Below are 21,973 nucleotides of genomic sequence, written 5' to 3' on the forward strand. Positions count from 1 at the left end.
TGAACTGTCATTTGTAAAATAGAGATTTTTCTGATTGGCTAAACTTTGATATCTGTTTTATTAATTTTTGTTTGATTTTATTCGTTTTATATTTGGAGATAAATTTAAAAAGGAAATGGTCTTAGTGGAAAAGAAGGCTTACTAATATCTTTAATAGTTGACTATCGTTATATTGTTATCTTTGATAAATGTGCTAAAAAAAATACCGCGACGACATTGATAGTTATAGCTATCATCTTTTAAAAAAATAGAAAAGTGTTTAAGATAATTTTAATTAATTTAAGTAGGTTCGAGTTTGTTAATTAACGTATATACAAAATTTCAAACACAGCTGTAAAATGTTATGATTTTAATTATCACAGCACATGTATATTTTTTAGTCTTTTCTAACTAAATGTGCAGTAAAATTTATCCTGTAACTAAAAAAATAAATATTAAATATAAAAACGATCTCCACTTAATATATTAGAGCGCCCACTAGTATTTAAAACGCGATATTCTTATAGTAGTACAGAAAGTAAAACTTAAAGTGAAGTAACTAATAAGCAAACTAAAGGCTAATTGTTTTTATCAAAAACATCAGTATATATTTCGCTTAATGTCAAAACAACTTTGTATACAAAGTTTTTTTTTTGATTTTTAAAATTCGTATTATCTTAAAAAAACATCTTTACAGTAGAAAATACTTAAGTAAATTTAAAAGTATTTTGCTAAACTATAATTAAACTCAAAATTTTTAAACGAAATATATTAATGCAGTGTATCTTTGTGTGAACGGTCAGTCACAATATCAAAAGTATAAAAATAGATACTTATGTAGCTATTACGGTTTCTAAAAAGTTCAAATAAACTTTTATAATTAAAACTAAGTGAAAGACAATTATTTACACTTAGCTTGAGAAAAACTTATTTAGTAGTTAAAAAACCAAAATAGTAGTACTTAAAAATAACATTGAGAAAATAAAATGCATTACTTAACCAGAAAATAATAATCACTATGATTGAAGTAACATCTTACTAGGACATTAGAGTAGCTATATAACGATAACTAATTTTTATTATTAGCTTATTCAAAAGCTAACAAAACGGTAACAGTACAAGATTAATACAGTATGTAAAGTTAATTACATCTCTCAACAAAAAGCAACATTCTATTGTTCAGTTTATGCAATCTTCGCAAAATTATAAACCCTATTGTTGATGACTAAAATAGCTTAAATAGTTATTTAATGCTTTATATCTATAGATTAAAAAAATGCTTTCGTTCTGGGTAGTTTTATTAAAAGTTTACCACGATTTCTAATTTATACTTTTTTTTTAATTGTTTTAGTTTCCAGTATTAACTAGTTTTAATAAACATAAAACTTAGTGTTACTTATAGTTTATAAATAAGTATTCTTTATACTTAAGCATACTTATTAAACTTCTTTAGGTATTTAAACAAGCTGTTTAAAAATGTATTTATATAGCTTAAGTGTCAAAAAAACTATAGTTTTAAATATTTAATTTTAGACACCTTAATTTTCTTATAACTTATTTATTTTTAAAACAGTTTTTCACAGCACCTAATTATTAAATTTTATTAAATATAACTTTATATTTTTAATAGTTATAATTCTACGATACGAAGTATCAAAGAAATTATGAATTATACGTACTATTTTTTTTCTTGTTTTTGTACAAATCGTTTTTTGTGGTTAAAACTAAAATTATGATAATGTTTTGTAAAGCTTTACTTTTATTTTATATCTATCCGGGTAGGAATTCCAAATTAAACTTAAACAAATTAAACTTGTAAAGTATACAAATAAGTGTTGAATAAGTTGATTTCTAAATTCAAAAATAAAAAAGAAAATACGTTTAATTTAAAACTATCTTTGGCTATTTAAAACATTGAAACCATATAGAAAAAATGTTACTAAAATATTATAACATAGTTAAAAATGTTTGTACAAAAATTTTTCAGCATTTTTTTTTCTTTACTTATAATTTATAACTAACTTTTATTTATTTTATGACTGATACTAAATAAAAATTGTAAGACTACAAATTTTCTAATGTAGAATAATAAAATAAGATAAAAAGTACGAATCGATCATTAACTTTTTATTAAAAATAGAAACCTTTGGAGTTTAGAGGTCAAAAACCATTCAATAACAGTTTTTTAAACATCTTTGATATTTTGATTTTGAATAAACTATTTTGAAAGCTTTTTTTTTATTTTTATTAAATTACTTTTTTATTACGTTCATTAATTTCTTTTTTGGGGTCGCACGGGAAACGGGAAACCAGTCTAAACACGTCTTTGGTATGAAAACTAGTCTACTTTTGTAGATTAAATAGGAGTATAGGACGGTTTTTAGTATTTTGACAAATAGAATAGAAACTTGTTCAAGATTCATGAAAAAAAATGTTCCAATTTTTTTAACAAAACACTGATCAAAAGCTTCCGTTTAAAAAAAAAAATAATTTTTTGAACAAGCCGAATTTAAAATACTTTTTTTTTATAAACAAAAAATTTTTTTGCTATATTCAATTTTTAAATGATTAAAAATTTATTTATTGTTTTAAGTAAAAATCTGTTCTATACATTAATTAATGACTTTGATTTGTTATCACATTAATACAATTTAATTAAATAATAACCTTGTAATTGATATTTAGATAAATTTTTTTACAACTTGTTTAAAAAGAAGAAATTAAAAAGTTTTCAAATAGATTTTGTCAAAAGTTTCACTTGCAAATAGTTCTTGAAAAAAAGGTAAATTTAAGTTATACGATTCAAATTAGCATAATTGTATAAAGTTTAAACAAATAAAAAAATTATTAAATAAAAAATCGAAATGTTAACAAATACAGTTGAAAAAGAATTTTGATATGGTGAACGCGACTAATAAATTTGTTACTATTTCTAAGTTTTTTCTAAATAAACGATCTAATAAATGCTTTAACAAGAAATACTTTTTTTGATTTTTTTTTTATATTTTAGAATATGCAAATATAATGACATTAATAGTATAAAAAGGATTTAAGAAAACTTTATTTTTATTACGAAAATATTCTGACATTCTTATTTAAATTATATTTTTCAAATGCAATGTTTAAAACCTCAAAATACAGTATTTTTTGGTATAACATTGTTTTATTTATGTTCAACTCAAAAACATATTAATAAATTGTGTTTTATGACTTGATGACCGAGATGTATTTTCGTACACAGGTCCACAAACCAATCTAATTTTTTTGAGCATTTGTTTCGTGTTGAATAAATTTATTTATTATAAAACGCTCGGTTAAGAAAACTTTATAGCTTATATTTTAAGCAGCATTTGAATTTTTTCAAAAGTACAAATATTACAGTTTACATATTAACAACACCACTAAACAAAAGTTATTTTAGATAATGTAAGCAGACAGCCTTAGCAATAAATACATATTGTGTATGTTTAAACAAAACTCTATAATGAGTTGCAAGTTTCAAATAAACCAAATAAAACAAATTGATAAGTGTAAAATTTAACTAATACTTGCTAAAACTGTATCAAAGTTTTTTATGTAATTGCAAGTAATTTTTAAATACTATATATTAGTCATCAATAATTATCTAAAGGTTGTTTTATAATAATTTATTTGAAAATACAAAATAAAACTATGGTATATCAAAACAAAATATTTTCCTGTTTCTTTTTTCAGAAGATAATGTAAACACTGGTTTATTTATACCTTTATAATTAGGCTGTTATTTTTATACATTTGCTTACTATAAATTTAAGAGGTAGCAGTTGTTCAACAAAATTTAAAACATTTTAACTGTAACCTTGTTATAATTCATTTGGTCTGCTGAAATTGAATGATGGGTTTAAGTTGCAAGTTTGTAAATTGATGCAGAATAGTATGACTGGATTTGATGTTGAGCATAAAAGTTTTACTCTTGCTATTTCTCTTCACTCAAACAATAGAAAATTTTCTGAAAAATTAAATTTCATAACTGAAAGACCTAAAACAAGACTTGGCCTAAACTCCTTTAGGTATTTTGGTCCAAGATTTTGGTTTAGTTTCCCAGAAAATTAAAAAAAAACTAAAAAAAGGTAAATTTTAATAGGTTATAAAAATTTTCTGTTAACTTGCTACAAGAAGTGAAACTTGAGTGCTTATAATCATATGCCTGAGTAAATTGTTTTATTTTCTTATTTTTTGTGCATTTGTGTATAAACTAGATTAATTATATATTTTATTTTCCCTGTTAATTTCTGTATAAATTCAAGTTTAAATATTTTATGTTGTTTATCTTCATTATATTAAATAAAAGAACATTTCTAATGAGATGTTCTACTTTTTCTAATACAAGTTTGTTATAAGAGAAATTATTTGTCAAGTTTTTAAATATTGATCAAGATTTGTGTTAACTTAATGCTAGAAATAAATTACATTAGTTTATCTTATAGAAGTTTTTTTTACGAGGCTGAAGTTTGATAGACATTTAAATATAAGATTTTTAACACATTCAAATTTTTTACTTACAGTCATTACCGCACTTTAATACCGCTCGTACTTACATTAGAACAATGAAACTCTAGAACCTTGTTCCATGTGCGTAGAACTATGTCATCAAATAAGTAAATTAACTTTTTACTAATAAGAATAAAATATTTATGGTACGCCGAAAAATATAGAATTTATTATTGAAAAAATAGACGAAGCTTAGTAAACTATCTTTAAAACCGCTCGTACTTACATTAGAACAATGAAACTCTAGAACCTTGTTCCATGTGCGTAGAACTACGTCATCAAAAAAAAATTAACTATCTACTAACAAAAATAAAATATTTATGGTACGCCGAAAAATATCGAATTTATTATTAAAAAAATAGAAGAAGCTTAGTAAACACTCTTTAAAACCGCTCGTACTTACATTAGAACAATGAAACTCTAGAACCTTGTTCCATGTGCCTAGAACTACGTCATCAACTAAGTAAATTAACTTTCTACTATATAAAATAAAATAGTTATTCTACGCCGAAAAATATCGATTTATTATTAAAAAAATAGAAGAAGCTTAGTAAACATTGTTTAAAACCGCTCATACTTACATTAGAACAATGAAACTTTAGAACCTTGTTCCATGTGCGTAGAACTACGTCATCAACTAAGTAAATTAACTTTCTACTATATAAAATAAAATAGTTATGGTACGCCAAAAAATATCGATTTATTATTAAAAAAAAAGAAGAAGCTTAGTAAACATTGTTTAAAACCGCTCATACTTACATTAGAACAATGAAACTTTAGAACCTTGTTCCATGTGCGTAGAACTACGTCATCAAAAAAAAAAAATTAACTTTCTACTTTTTAAAATAAAATATTTATGGTACGCCGAAAAATATCGAATTTATTATTAAAAAAATAGAAGAAGCTTCGTAAACATTGTTTAAAACCGCTCATACTTACATTAGAACAATGAAACTCTAGAACCTTGTTCCATGTGCGTAGAACTACGTCATCAAAAAAAAAATTAACTTTCTTCTATAAAAAATAAAATAGTTATGGTACGCCGAAAAATATCGAAATTATTATTAAAAAAAAAAAGAAGCTTAGTAAACATTGTTTAAAACCGCTCATACTTACATTAGAACAATGAAACTCTAGAACCTTGTTCCATGTGCGTAGAACTACGTCATCAACTAAGTAAATTAACTTTTTACTAATAAAAATAAAATATTTATGGTACGCCGAAAAATATCGAATTTATTATTAAAAAAATAGAAGAAGCTTAGAAAACATTGTTTAAAACCGCTCATACTTACATTAGAACAATGAAACTCTAGAACCTTGTTCCATGTGCGTAGAACTACGTCATCAAAAAAAAATTAACTTTCTACTATAAAAAATAAAATAGTTATGGTACGCCGAAAAATATCGAATTTATTATTAAAAAAATAGAAGAAGCTTAGTAAACATTGTTTAAAACCGCTCATACTTACATTAGAACGATGAAACTCTAGAACCTTGTTCCATGTGCGTAGAACTACGTCATCAAAAAAAAATAACTTTCTACTATAAAAAATAAAATAGTTATGGTACGCCGAAAAATATCGAATTTATTATTAAAAAACCCTCAGAAAGACAAAGCTGGAGAGATGCTCTACGCACATGGAACAAGGTTCTAGAGTTTCATTGTTCTGATGTAAGTACGAGCGGTTTTAAAGAGTGTTTACTAAGCTTCGTCTATTTTTTCAATAATAAATTCGATATTTTTCGGCGTACCATAACTATTTTATTTTTTATAGTAGAAAGTTATTTTTTTTTGATGACGTAGTTCTACGCACATGGAACAAGGTTCTAGAGTTTCAACGTTCTAATGTAAGTATGAGCGGTTTTAAACAATGTTTACTAAGCTTCTTCTATTTTTTTAATAATAAATTCGATATTTTTAGGCGTACCATAACTATTTTATTTTTTATAGTAGAAAGTTAATTTTTTTTGATGACGAAGTTCTACGCACATGGAACAAGGTTCTAGAGTTTCATTGTTCTAATGTAAGTATGAGCGGTTTTAAACAATGTTTACTAAGCTTCTTCTAAATTTTTAATAATAAATTCGATATTTTTTGGCATACCATAACTATTTTATTTTTTATGTTAGAAAGTTATTTTTTTTTGAAGACGTAGTTCTACGCACATGGAACAAGGTTCTAGAGTTTCATTGTTCTAATGTAAGTATGAGCGGTTTTAAACAATGTTTGCTAAGCTTCGTCTATTTTTTTAATAATAAATTCGATATTTTTCGGCGTACCATAACTATTTTATTTTTTATAGTAGAAAGTTAATTTTTTTTTGATGACGTAGTTCTACGCACATGGAACAAGGTTCTAGAGTTTCATTGTTCTAATGTAAGTACGAGCGGTTTTAAAGAGTGTTTACTAAGCTTCTTCTATTTTTTTAATAATAATTTCGATATGTTTTGGCGTACCATAAATATTTTATTTTTGTTAGTAGATAGTTAATTTTTTTTTGATGACGTAGTTCTACGCACATGGAACAAGGTTCTAGAGTTTCATTGTTCTAATGTAAGTACGAGCGGTTTTAAAGATAGTTTACTAAGCTTCGTCTATTTTTTCAATAATAAATTCGATATTTTTTGGCGTACCATAAATATTTTATTTATATAGTAGAAAGTTAATTTTTTTTTTGATGACGTAGTTCTACGCACATGGAACAAGGTTCTAGAGTTTCATTGTTCTAATGTAAGTACGAGCGGTATTAAAGTGCAGTAATGATTGTAAGTAAAAAATTTGAATGTGTTAAAAATCTTATATTTAAATGTCTATCAAACTTCAGCCTCGTGTTTTTTTTTGTAGTTATTTGTTTTTAAATTATACTGTTTAACGGTATGATGCTACTTGAATTTTTAACAGCTAATTGTGGAATCACTTGGTGGCAGTGATATCATAGTTGGTCTGTTGCTTTGTTCAGAATGTTGGCTGCAATTGCTTGGGGATTTGAGCTTCAGGATTTTTCTACACTCTGTGGTTTTTAATGTTAAGATTTTAACCTTGTGAGTGTTTGCTAAACAAGGTGTCACCAGGGATTTTTTCAATAAAGGGTTAGGATTAGTTTTTATTTTGATTAGTTAAAAGTTCTATTTTTTTTGTTTATAGATTTAGTTTTATTTTTTAATTAAAAGGTAAAATTTTTAATTGATAAGTTTGAAAATAGAGCAGGTTGAATAACACATGATGAGCTCAAACTTGCTTGCTTGACCTCTGAAAATGTTTATTGTTACAGAGGGGAGAGTGAGTTCTTCTGATGTTTTTCTACCTTTAACAAAAAAATCATTAATACTGGGGCTAAACAAGAAAGTTTTTGTTATTTTTTAATGATGTCTGTTTGACTGCTACTATTAATTTAATTTAAACTTTTGTCAAAAGAATTGTTTTGTTTTAAATAAATAACCTAGGGGTAGGGAGTACAGCACATTTTTTGGTCATGTCAGGGATGCCACTTTACCTGGAAAAACCTGGAATTTGACAATTTAGGCAAAAAAACCTGGAATTTTAACAGTTTTCACATGTTCAGTAGTAAAATTTCGAATTAAATTAAAATTTCTATCATATAAATAAAAATCTTTTGTCATCATTAAAATCTTTTTTTATTAAAAAACATATTTAAAGTAGTTTTATAGTATCTTTTTAATGTTTGTATACTAGTTAACACAGTTTCTTACCTTAAACTTAACTTTATACTAAAAATAGACCCAAAAATGTGTACTTTTAAAAATGTGGAAAAAATTTTGAATAAAGGAGTAGCAACCCTGGTCACGTGATAAAATTTATATGAGGGGGTATGGTTTGGATGTGTTTTAGCCTTATTAAGAGGAATTCAAAAAAAACCAAGCTGCTCAAAAATTGATTTAAACCCCAAAAATCACATGTTTTCAATATTTTTGACTTAAGTAGTAATAAAGTCACTTATACATCTCCTACACTTATAGTTTTTATCTGAAATAAAAGTTTAAAGTTATAAGCATACATATAAAGACATTTAAACTGCTTTTGTATTATTATGATGTCATAATCAAACAAAATATGCAAATTTTGACTGTAAATTGGTACTTTAATGAACATTTAAAAAGCATAGTTTGTTGTTAAATATAATAGAAAGTTTTTATTGTAAAACAAAGCTTTGTATGTATACTTACTTACCTTTAAAAATTTAGGCGATGTGGTATGTATATTAACAGGTTGTTTGATGTCATAATTTATTTAGCTTTAAGTGTTAAAAAAATCCTTAAATAATTATTCAATTAGCATTACTACAAATAAATGAAATATTACAAAGTTATGATTTATTATAGGCAAGATAATGTTGTATGGCATTGAACATTAAGTTTATAAATGCAAAATAAAGACTTAAAGAAATAAAGAACATTGCAAAATAAAGCAAATGTTGTACTGTATCATTTAGTTTTGACACTTAACATTATTGCAAAATGACTGATACTTTAAAGAATTTTAGTATAAAAAACTGTCAAATGGTTGATAAAATCTAATGTGCTATCTGTTTGAAATAGTTAGGTAAACATACTACTTTTAAAGATTGAAAAAGAAATATCATTTAACTTTCTATAAAAGACATCTGTTCTACTAAAAAATCTATTTGATTATGGTTTCCAAGTGAAAAATTAATAGATCTTTCATTAGAAAAATTCCATTCCCCTTCAATTTAACAATCATGAATATAATCTGAATGCAAGTTCAGCAAATCACGTTTAGGTGGGTGTTTCTACTTCAAGTTATTTCCATCTCGAACTCTCATGAAGTGATCCATCTTATAAGTTCTATCGTCAATTTTACCATCACAAATAGCAATATACCATGTGTCTGATGACCCTTCACTAATTAATTTGGCATAACAATGCCCAGGGTTTGTGCGCGCCAGGCTAAGTCAGGCTAAATCAGTTTTTTTGTTTAAAAATTTGAGAATCTCAGTTTTTCTCAGTTCAAATGCTTGAAAATTTTTGATAAAAAGTTGAGACATCTTTTTAAGATAAAATTGATATGTGAATTTATTTCTAGATGAAGATTTATTTATTAAAGACAAAATCAGTGAGTATTTGTCAAATGTTGTTAAATCTCTAATTTTTTTTTAAGAATCTTCATTATTTTGTTTTGAGTAGGTTATATGCGTCATAATTATGAAAATTCATAAAAAATTACAGTTTAAACATTACAGTTTAGTTCAATAACTTGGCTATTTGTTTGAATTTTAATACTCGTGTAAGCATTTCATTTTAAATTTTAATAAAACACAACAATGCGTGTCGTTTTATTATAAATCTTCTGGTTGTGTTTTTACTTAGTGTTAATTAAATCGAACAATTGTGTTTGTAATATATATTAAACTTTTACATAAGTTGTACATTAGATAAAACACTTATTCAAGAACTTATCACTGAATTTGTGGGCATAGGGGGGTCAATCTCCTTTTTACAATTTAGTCTTATTTTATTGAGTTGTAACTAAGCTATGAGTTGCTTTTTGCAGATTTTTAAGACTCAAAATACTTTGAGATAATCTGATTGAAGTCGGAGACTACAATAGTACTAATCAAGACTCCCCAATACCTAAAATGACTTCTAAAGGGGATTTTACTTACTTTAAGAAAATGTCAGGTTAAATTGGTCTCAGTCAGGCTAAATGAAAAAAAATTTGCGCACGAACCCTTAATGCCCTACCACTATGTCTTCATTAATTTACTTATGTATATTGGAGTAAGAAGCTCCTACAATTAATGCTGCATCAGAGTTTGCTAGTAATAAACACAGAAACTTATAGTTCTCATCGTCTTCTGCAACAAAAGCACATAAACTTGGAGTCATTCCTCGTGAGTATTACCATTTACTTTTAAAGTTCTGGATTGATCAGATTTGTGTGACTTTCTAAAGTAAGTTAACTCGCTACAAACAATGACTTTGTTTTGATCAAGATAAGATTTTAAAATAGAACGCAGCTCTTCTATGCTCACTACAGACCCACCCCAGCTTATACACAATATGAGACGCTTCTGCACATATTGATCCTTTTTCTTTCCCTTTTCCTGGTTTTGTATATTAAGCCATTGCTGCTTGATTTTCATCTTGCACAGCCTTAAACTGCTTGTGATCTGTCAAGGTGCATGTGCTTGGAAGAACAAACTCATAGATCCTCCATTCTTCAGTAGTGTGCGGAAGGTTTATAGCAGCTTCAGACACTGTTAAAGAAGACTGTCTATTACGTCTGGAATGTTTTTTTTGGATAAAGGAGAAGATGATGAGGTGGAGAAAGAAGTTCTTATAACTAATTCAGATTGATTTTGGATGACTTTATCTTTAGATAAAAAATAAATATGACCATAAAATGAACCACAAGCGGTTAAGTTACATTTTACTGAAATTTCACACAATGTATTTTTATAGTATCAGTAAAATTTTTAACCATTTGAACTGAAAGACAATTAGAAAGACAACACTGGACAGCAAAATCTGAGTAGTTTTTAGTTAAATGTACTAATCCAGAACGATTTGTGCTAATCATAGTATTTCCATCATCATTTGAAGTGGAAACAAAAGGTTCAACATCAATTTCCAAAATGTACGACTCCTCACACATGTCTCGCTTCAAAGCTATCTGCTAATTCCAACTCAGTTTACTTTTCAGCTACATACTTAAAATCAACATCTTTGCCTATACGACCACATCTGGAACTTAGTTCATTTATATAAAAACATGCTATATCTCCAGTAAGAGAATCTATGTTTTTGCCTATGTCAAACAAATTGTCAACAACTAGAGTTACGTTCTCATGTCTACCTTTAATTATAGTAGATTGTCTCCATTCTTTGTCGAGCTGCCTCAAACTCTTTTTGACAAAAGGGACACCTTTGTTTTTTGATTTCTTTTGGACCTGCTCTATATACACTTTTTTATGATAATCATTTACTACCGTTAACAATTTTAGTTTTACTTCTTTTATTGATAGAACAAATCCTTTACCAAATGCTTTAATCCACTGTAAAATGAGGTCTTCTGCATATGCATGAACTGAATTTTGCATTTTTTGTGTTTTTAGCGTGATGCCAGAGATAATAGCAACATCATAAGTTGTTAGTTGGAGATCTCCCAGAATTATGTTAAATTTATTACTGTTATTGATCTGTAAAAGAAAAAAAAAATTCTCTAACGGCATAATGAAATCTCTTTGAAAACAATATATATAATATTAATTTAACAAAAAAGTAAAACATAACTACTATCAACTCAGATATCTTAAAATATAGTTCTACAATGAATATTTGTTTTAGCTTAATATTTTATTATTCTTTAAGAATAAGTTAAATAATAATTGATATCAACTAAATACCTTGTAAAATGTAGTTTTACTATGTCTATATAATAGCTCTTAGCAAGGTATCAGCTTTTATATATTATAAATAAACCTGAGTCTTGTAAATAGAATTTATATAAAGTAAACATAATTATAAACTGCTATGAGTTTTAAAACTAGAAACAATTTAATACAAAGCTTTTCAATTAAAGAATTAAAATATCAAATAAACTAACAAATTAAGTTTGAATTAATTTCAATATAAACTACTTTAGAACTTTAACTAATAGTAATGTGAAGAGAATTGCATATTTAAAACCTAACTTTAAAAAAAATTGTACAACTAAATAACTATTATTAAATATAAAAAAATCTTTATTAAAAAAAAAATACAATAACTTAAAAAAAAAACATTTAATTAATTTCTGTGGCTGGTTTATATAGCAATGTGTCACTTGATTCAACATTACATCAGGAGTTTCTTATCTGCTCTTTATTTTCTCCTTATCTTAACTTGCATCAATATAACACTTGACCTTTTGAGCTTTCTCTTAAACACTTGGATGAACATGGATTTTAGCTCAAAACTTTCCATTAAATTTAAACAGTTATCAAGTGCAGTTTGGTATCTGTCCTGTTACAACACAACAGTAGAAAAAATTGCTTTTATTTTAAAGAAAGTACCATTTTACAGTCAAATTTTTTGTGATTTTGATGTTATAATAGTACAAAAGCAGTTGAAATGTCTTTATATGTATGCTTATAACTTTAATTTTTTATTTCAGATAAAACCATTAGTCAGGACATGTATAAGTGACTTTATTACTATTTAATTCAAAAATATTGAAAATATGTGATTTTTAGGTTAAAATCAGTTTTTGGCCAGCAGCTTGGTTTTTTTGGCATTAAAAAAAAAATTCTTCTTAATAAGGCCAAAACACATACCCCCTCATAAGTCCAGCAAACATCACCCAAGTACTCCCTACCCCGTAATAACCTAAGTTTTACTTAATATGAGTATTTGCTCTATATTTATTTATTTTTTTTATATTTTTCAGTTCATGGCAATTAAATAACTTAAATGTAAGAAACTGATTAAATATTTAAATACTTAAAAAAAAAGTTGAAATGACATATGTAGTAGCAGTTAATTGGACATCATTAATAAGAAACATAAATAAATTTTGTTTTATAGTCCTTGTAAGGAAAAAAAAGTATAAAACTAGAAAGCTCATGGGAAAAGTTCAAAAATTTATTGAACAACTGGCACCCTTTAAAGTTATTGTAACCCTACATTTTAAACTTGGATACATAAATTAAAATAACATTATGCAGTGTTATATTTAAAAGGTTGCCAAAAAACCTCAAAACCTGGAATACCTGGAGTTTGACAATTTTGGCTTAAAAACCTGGAATTTGAGAAATAAAAAAAAACCTGGAATTTTAAACAATTTTTACATGTTTAGTAGTAGTTCACAAACAATGTATCATATAGATAAAAAAAAATGTCATCATCAAAAATTTTTTGTATCAAAAAATAGATTTAAAGTAGCTTTTTAGTATCTTTTTAATGTTTTTATACTATCTAACACAGTTTCTTACATTAAACTTAACTTTAAACTAAAAATAGACCCAAAAATCTCTACTCTTAAAAAACTGGAGAAAATTTAGAAAACCTGGAAAAAATTTAGAAAAATCAAGTAACAACCCTGAACTAATTAAATATTTTTCATTTTATATAAAAACTGACTTGTATTTTATACTTATAGCTTAATATACAAACCAAAGTTAAATTTAGTAATATAAATTAGACCCTTCCCCATATGCCCTTAAATATTAGTAATGAACTTAGTGCAAAAATTTGAAAAAGATTGGTTAAAAAATGAAGGAGAAAATAAATTTTTAGTGAAATAATCTTTTTTCCTGTTTTTGGTATGTTCTTATAAGAAACTTATTGAGCTCACCAACTTTGATTGCTTATTCCTGAAAGCTGCTTTAAATACTTTTAAGTAGTTAAAAATTTCTGATAGCTAAGATTAAAGTTTACAACAAAATAAGATCAACATGTAAAAAATAACATGATGTTAAATTTTATAGATTGATCTTGACAACAATTATTTTATACCAGGATTGCAATTTACTCAACTCAAGCTAGTTTTATCATTTGAAATAAAATCCTGACTCAGACAAAATGGGGCTAATTTGAACTTTTTTGAAAACTCAGACTTACTTCTTTTTTGTTAAAAACTGACTTCTATTAATATTTTTTCTAAAACTTCTTATAGTTTTTATAACTTAAACTTTTTTTTCTAAAAAAAAGGGTTTTCTTAAGCTATTTTGTTATTATTTAAAATGTTTTTTTAAAGTTTTAAAATATTGTTGTTAATCTGACTACTCTTAGTAGTTGATACATTTACTATTATTATATTGACTATTGAATTTTTAGACAGTGAATTACAAAGGCCTTAATTATTGTTATATTAAATTGTTAGTTTTGTTAAGAAAAAGTATCAGAAAGTTTTCTTGTGTTTGGAAAAGTCAATGAACACAATAACTTATTGCACAAAAAATTAAAAAAAAAAGGCTTGAAGTGTCCACTAAATTATTTTAGTTCAAAAATATGTAAACAAACAAACTTGAAATTTGAACCAAATTTAGTATAGTTAGTGAATAGTAGGTAGTTTTAGACTTGAAGTTAGTCAAGTAAATATTTTTAGGTATTTCTGTTAATACATTAGTATTTAAATATTTAACAATTTTTTTGATATTCACCTCAGCATTTTTAAAAAGTATACATTTTAGTTTAGTATTGTTATTTTACTTAAGTATGTTTAAAAGTAACAATCTTATAAGTAAATTTGATATAAATTAATAATTACTTTCTTTGTTGAACGTTGCCAGACCAAAACCTAGTGGTCACACATATGCAAAAAAAGTTGAGTTTGAAATTGTAATTTTATTTAAAATATGTTGAAAAATTATTTATTGTTCTATAGTTTTTTACATATAATGTATACTTTATGTATTACATTATGTACAGTTTATTTTTGTTAGAATGATATATATGTAGATACTTGGACCTGGTAATAATCAAATAATAAATATAAATCAAAAACAAGTTATTGAAAATTTCTGTGATAAACAATCATAAAAAGTTTATGAATTCTCAATTTACCCTTCCTTTACTGTTTATTATTTCAATTTCAAGTAACTTATGAGATAAAAGTAATATAAATTTTAAAAAAATGATAAAAATTTTATAGGTTAAAGAATGGGAGGTAAAAATTAAATTAAGAAAAAGATTATTTTATTAAAAGTATATCACTTTTTAAGATTTTTACCAACTGTTTTCTAGTATTTTCAGTCTTATCTTAGTAAAATTATGAACACTTGTAAGAAATATTTTTAAAATGCTAACAAAAAATAAATCTTCACAAGTAATCAAAGTATCATAAAAAAATTTTGACATTATATATTTTTTTAAATGCTTCTTGCATTACAAACTATTTTAAATGTTGCAATTACTTGATAAACAATTCTTGAAACTTTGAGGCAAGCTTGTTTAAAAACATAGGAGTTACATTTTTAGTGACTAGTTTTGAGGAAATTGACCTTGAAAAATTTTGTTTTTCTTATATTTTGGTATTATACACTTTTTACAAAACATACTATGTTGTAAAAAAATAATTGAAATATTTTTATTCTTTGAAAAACATCTTTAAGTATGAATTTTAAGCTCTTAGGGAAAATTTTAGTTTTTTTATACCATTAATACTTTTAATAGAATTAAAATTATTTTGCATTATACAAAACAGGTTTCATGACTTTAATAAAAGTTAATATACAAAGATTTAAAAAATCAAACAAAATTTCAATTTTTATATTTGTGTCATAGAGGTTCAACCTTTTTTTTTCAATAAATAGCATAAAATTGAAGTCAAAATTTCATAATTTTAATTGATTTTTTAGATTACTATTATAGTTTTTTTTTTTCTTCATATGCATGAAGAATATTATTTTCATTATCATTTTTCTCAGATGTTTAGAATAGACTAAAAATTTATATAGGTTTTTAGGCTAAAAAATGAAAATTTTTAGAGTTCTCTGTTTAATTAAATTGTATGAACTTGTAGAAATAAAAAATGATTAAAATAAAATAAAATCTGTTTTTTGTTCAGCCATGAATTATACTTGTTTTTAAAATTTATATAAAAAATTGAATACCATCTGTAACTTATAATATATATACTTAAGTTGTTTTAATTTGACTAAAAGCTTATTATTATTATGATTAAGGGTATAAGTTGGTCTAGTATTTTTTTAAAATAAAAATAACATTGGCATTATATGAAAACTTTAAGTACAAACTACCAGCCAGTTTTTATAATTTTTTTTTTAACTTTTGAGATATTGTAGTATTTGTAAAAAGTTTCTGATACAAATGTATAGATTGCAAGTTTTTTGGACTTCATTTTCTCAGAAGTTAAAAAATTAATTTAAAAGCTGTCTTCTACATATATTGAGCTAGAGACCTCAAACTTTCAGGAAATGTTCTATTCAGATTTAAAACAATTTTTAGTGTTGCAATTTAAAAAATTTAAAAAAATCAAAGGTTTAGATTACAAAAACAAAATTAAAGTAGATAATTTTTTTTAATAAAGTTTTTATTTTTCAAAATTAGAATAAATTCTGCATTAAATCTTTTTTAATTTATAAATAGACTTTCTATGAAAATATCAAGAAGATTGGTTAAATAATGAAGGAGAAGATATATTTTTAATGAAATAGTCTTTTTTGCGTTTTTGGTTTGAGCCTTCCATTAGGAACCTATTGAAGTCACCAACTTTGATCGCTTATATCTAAAAAATTACTTTGAATTTTTTAAGTGGTTAAAAGTTTCTCATAGCTAAAATAAAATTATAATATAAGATCAACTTGTAAAACCCAAGGTGGACATACAGTTTGCATTTGGGGGAGGAGTTATCACAAAAGCATATTGAGTTTAATATAAGAAGATTTAAAGAAAATTTTATTGAGACAGTTCTTGATTTTATGTAACTTTTATTTATTTTTGTGATTTTTCTTGAATTTCCAGTTTAGAGAAAAAAAAACAACAAATGCCACCACTAAATTATCCATATACTAAATTTAAAAGTCTTTATTGGTTAAAAATTTAAAGGTTGAATTTTTGAAAAAGGTATTTCTCATAGTTTAGTAATAACATCAAATGTAAAAGCATATATACACAGAATTGCTTTAATTATTTATTTATAAGGAAAAAAAAAACTCAGAATATTTTAAAGTCAACCAAAATACTTTTTTGACCCTAACACAAGGTTGCCATTTTACCTGGAAACCTGGTAAAAGCCGGAATTTGACAATTTAGGCAAAAAAAAACCTGGAAAAACCTGGAATTATAACAATTTTTAGGTGTTATGTAGAAAAATTTTGATTTGACACAATAATCTACCATATAGATAAAAAAATTGTAATCATCAAATTTTTTTTTATTAAAAAACACATTTGAAGTAGCTCTACAGTATCTTTTTAGTGTTTTTTTTATACTATTTAGAATAGTTATTTTCCTTAAACTTAAGTTTTAACTAAAAATAAACCCAAAAATAAGTACTTTTATAAAACCTGAAAGAAATTTTGAAAACTTGGAGAAAATTTGCCAAAAGTCAGTGGTAACCCTGCCCTAACCGTGATAGCCCTGATGATTTGATGCTTGTTGGCTTTGATTTGGAAAGCAGCACTTATTTTTTTGTTTCAGTTCTAGTTTACATTTAGCATTCAGATATTTTGTTATTTTATTCTTTATTTTTTTATATGTCCTAATATCTTGAGTTTATTTAATTTTTTTAGCTTAAAGTTTTATTTTAATTCAACTTAAAAATAATGTTGAATTTTCTACCAAAAAAGTTACACTAAAATTAATATAAATTAAGTAAATCATAAGTTGAGTAGTTTTACTTTATACCATATTACTAAAAATAATAAATAAGTAGTAAAAGCGCTTTAATAATAATGAAACATAAAATATTAAAAAAAAAAAGTATTAGGTTAAATTGATTTCTTTTTACTGTTTTATTTTGCTCCTTCCATAGAACTTTATAACATTTAAGTATTTTCAAAACTTTAGTTTTTTATAAATGTGACAATAATACTTTGCTGTTAAAAAACTGCTTTAATATGATTTACACTTTTTTTATCAACTATTATTTACAGATTTAAAAAACAAAATAATGGTAGATAAAGACCTGGTTAAATGGGATATATTAAATGATAATCATCATTTGATTTCGTATTCAGACCAAGATGTTGTCCCTACCTATAAAGAAGACGAGTTATTGCATGACAACAATGGTTATAGATCCCTACAAAACTGGTCTAACTCTAATAATTTAAATATGGACGCACCAGGATTACTAGAAGACTTCGGTCTAGATAATTTGAGTTGTCTTGTTAGATCTGCAATTAAAAGAAATGATATAAAAGTTGAAAACAAAAAACTGATAAAAAGTCTTGTACAACCAAAAAAATCATGCTTTTCATCATCAGATCACATGTTATGGGTAACATACCATGATAAATTCAAAAATAAAGGTCTGATGACTCCAAGTTGTTTAAAGAAGCATAAGTACTATAATATAATTAATAAAAATATACATCATGAACAAGAACAATATAGAAAGTATGCTAAAGATCATGCTAAACTTAACATTCATCTATACAACTACACTTCAGATTTTGCATCAAAGTATTTTAAAGAGTGGTCAAAAAGGGTTTACAGTTATACTCAAAAGTTGCTTGATGAATATATGCTTCATAGAGTACTGTGTATTGATTTTTTCAAGGATTACACTTTAACTGAATTCAAATATCAAAATTTTTTAGCTGAAGTCAAATCTACAAAAAAACCAATTAAATTAGCCAACTTAAGTTTAAGTCATGAAAACTGTGAAAGTTTTTCAAAGTTTAAGAGTGAACCTACAAAAATCTCAGAAGATTATAATATTAAACTGATTTTAGAGAAAGTAAAAGTTGACTATGTTATGTCCATCTCAACTTTAAAGCACTTACTAGATTTAGATGAAAATTCAAGTTATGAAATACCGTTAATTGATAAAAAAGTTGAACTTGTTTCAGGGAAAACACAAAATTATGTGATATTTGAAAAAGCTTTACCTCCTAAAAGAATAACTTCACGGTTTCAAATGGAACTGTATTATAAACAAGTTATAAAAGAGGAAATTAAAAATAATTTAAACAGTCAAACCAGTATTAGTGTAAATAAGTTAAAAAGAAAAATATTACAAATTGATGGAGGTAATGATTCTTCTTCAGATGAATCATCAGACTTTAATAACTTTAATCATAACTCTAAAAATAAATCTTCTGATAATCTTTCTTCTAAAAAGACTGGTATGAAAAAAGTTTCTTCCCCTGAGTTTAGTTGTGACTCTGATGATTCAGGTAAATTAGTTATTGATGAGTCTTGTTATTTAACAAGTCAAAGTAAGCATGCATGCAATGAAGAGCAAGATCTCCATGATAATATTTCTACAGCCAAAAAGGGTCCTCTAATTTTTAGCTCTACTGATCTGAAAGAAAAACATATTTTAAAATCTTATTCTTGTGATTCTTATTCAGATTTGAAGAAAGCTATTGATATTAATTCTGAAATACCAATAAAAAAACCAAAGTTAAGTATTCAACCAGATTTTACACACAGTTTAAGTTTGGTTAAAAATCAAAATAGTTTTGAATCAGTATCCACAAATGCTTCTACAAGTAATTTTTCACCTATCGGGAACATTGAAAGGTTTCAAACAACAGTGGAACCAGGAAAAACAGTTAAAGGAGAACATAATTTATCTGTTACTGACATACCACCTTTAAATAAAAATACAACTATATCTTCAGCTGTTAGTTCAAGTTTAAGTAGACAAGTTGTCTTAAGTAAAAAGGCAATTAAAGACATAAACAATGGCATGATGATGGGCATAATAAATGACAACAACACATCAACACTCTCACCAACAGAGCCATGTATTCCAACTGCAATAGAGCTTAATCTATCAAACAAAAACTTGAAAAATAGTACTTACTTTTACAGTATATGGAGGCTGGCAGATAAAAAAATTTTAGTTAGAATGAAAAGTCATGGGAAAGTTTTCAATGAAAAAAATAAAGTTAGTAATGTGTGTGTTCGTTCTAAACTAGAATATCAATACTTAAATGGATATGAAAAGTTAACCTTGTTCGAGCAATGTAGTGATTGGATAGATATTTTGATGCAGCCTAAGCCTATCAAAATTTATAGGTTCAGAATTTGTCCATTTAAAAGAAAAATTGTTCGAACTGATGAAATTAAAAGTTTTACTACAGTTAAACATAATAAACATTGCTTTCAACCATCTAAAGCTTGTCATAGACTTCACATTATGCTCAAAAAGATATCATCTGAACTAGCTGAAGTAAGAGATAAATCACAAAGTGATTTAATAAGCTATCTAATCGAAAAAGAGACAGAAAAATCATGTACTATCAATTTAAAACTAGCTCAGAAAACTCGCCCAAAAAATTTAAAAAGCAGTTTTCTGAATGATAAAGTTTATAAGATTTCAGATAATTATGGAAGAAATATTTTAAAGATTAACTCTAATGAAGAATCTTTTTCTTATCATATGCTAGATGAAACAATCTCAATGCCAGACAAACCAATGCAAATACCTTTAACCTTTGGTATAGATCCTGCTGCAGAACCTTTTGCCTCCAAAACTAGGTTTAAGATATGAAAAAGAATTATTTTAACTGTTTCTTGGAAATTATATCTTTTTAAAATCATGTTTTTCTCTTAAAAATTAAATAACTTTCATAAGCGAAAAGTTTAGACAATCTATTGTTTAATTTAGTTCAAATTGTAAATGCATTTGGTTTTATTAAAAATAATTTTTTTATAAAGTCTTATATGTAAATTGTTGTTTTATTTAGTGTTTAAGATATACTAAAATTAATTAAGGAACCTCTAATTGTTTTTGCATTATAAAAAGGAACTAAGTTATTTCTTTGTAATTAATTATCATAAATTTGAGTTGAGTGTTTTGTAACTATTGAACTGGAAGTTTGTTTTGACCACACTCTTTATATAATTATCAGAATACTATTTTTAGTAATTTTTGTATACAAAGCTTATTGTACAATTTATCAAAGTTAATTAATTATATTTTTAATCAGCTTAAGTAAAATTTTGTTAAAAATAAATGGTCAAACATTAGTTCTGTTTAGATATAGTGACCAAAAACATAAATTGATTTAATTTAAAACTATAAATAGTAATGTTTAAAACTTTTCTTTTCTTTGAAATTCTTTTAATTAATTTGATATTTTCACTGTTTTGTTAGACCTTTTAAAATATTCTTAGCATTTTTATTTAAATTAAGTAAATTATTTATTAGTATAAGATAGAATGTTTTTCCAAAAAATAAGTAGCTTTAATTTCCAAAGTTATTTATTGCTAAATCACAAAAATAAAGTTGTTGATATTGAATGATTTAAGTTTTATTATGAAACAAAAAATAGATTAGGCTTTCAACAACTTAAAATTGATTGTAAATTAGAGTTTTAGGCAGCAAATTTTAGATAATGGAAAAATACTTTATCAATGTTTTCAAAAATTGTATTTGTATTTAACTAAGCAGATTTAGTGTATATGCACCATAAGAATGAACTCAATTTTATTTTTACAACCATACAGTTTTCAAATTAAGTTTTTGTTATCGAAAGACTTAAATTTAGTTAAAGAGTTATTTATAATAATAGTTGATTGATATTTTATTTTGTAAAATAATAGTTTTAAACTAACTGTTTGCTACACTGAGTTACGTAAACAACAGTTTTATTTTGTTTAAAAATCATGTTTATGTAAAAACTTAAATGAAGTTTGAATTTTCACAGTTTTGATGACCAATGTTAGCTGCTCGTTTATTAGAATTACATTTTTTGTGTTTTTTAAATGCTTAAAAAGTAATATTCACTGCTTTTATGTTGCTCACACTCCACAACTAAGTTGTAGCTTAATTATAACTTTTACATGATTTAGTCACTTT

At 25.1% G+C, this 21,973-nt stretch overlaps 1 protein-coding gene across 1 annotated transcript; it reads left to right on the forward strand.

Moving 5' to 3' along the window:
- Positions 1-18,100: 18,100 nt before the first annotated feature.
- Positions 18,101-20,990, forward strand: LOC145842362 (uncharacterized). Its single transcript, XM_082949789.1, has one exon. The coding sequence runs from the start codon at positions 18,107-18,109 to the stop codon at positions 20,660-20,662; it is 2,556 nt and encodes an 851-aa protein (XP_082805915.1). The 5' UTR covers positions 18,101-18,106; the 3' UTR covers positions 20,663-20,990.
- The last annotated feature ends 983 nt before the right edge of the window (positions 20,991-21,973 follow it).

The sequence above is a fragment of the Thalia democratica genome, chromosome 8 (assembly GCF_965202585.1).
Source record: "Thalia democratica chromosome 8, ktThaDemo2.hap1.1, whole genome shotgun sequence".
Lineage (NCBI taxonomy): Eukaryota > Metazoa > Chordata > Thaliacea > Salpida > Salpidae > Thalia > Thalia democratica.

Coding starts and splice junctions, on each gene's coding strand:
- LOC145842362 (XM_082949789.1), top strand. CDS start 18,107: ATGGTAGATAAAGACCTGGTTAAATGGGATATATTAAATGATAATCAT.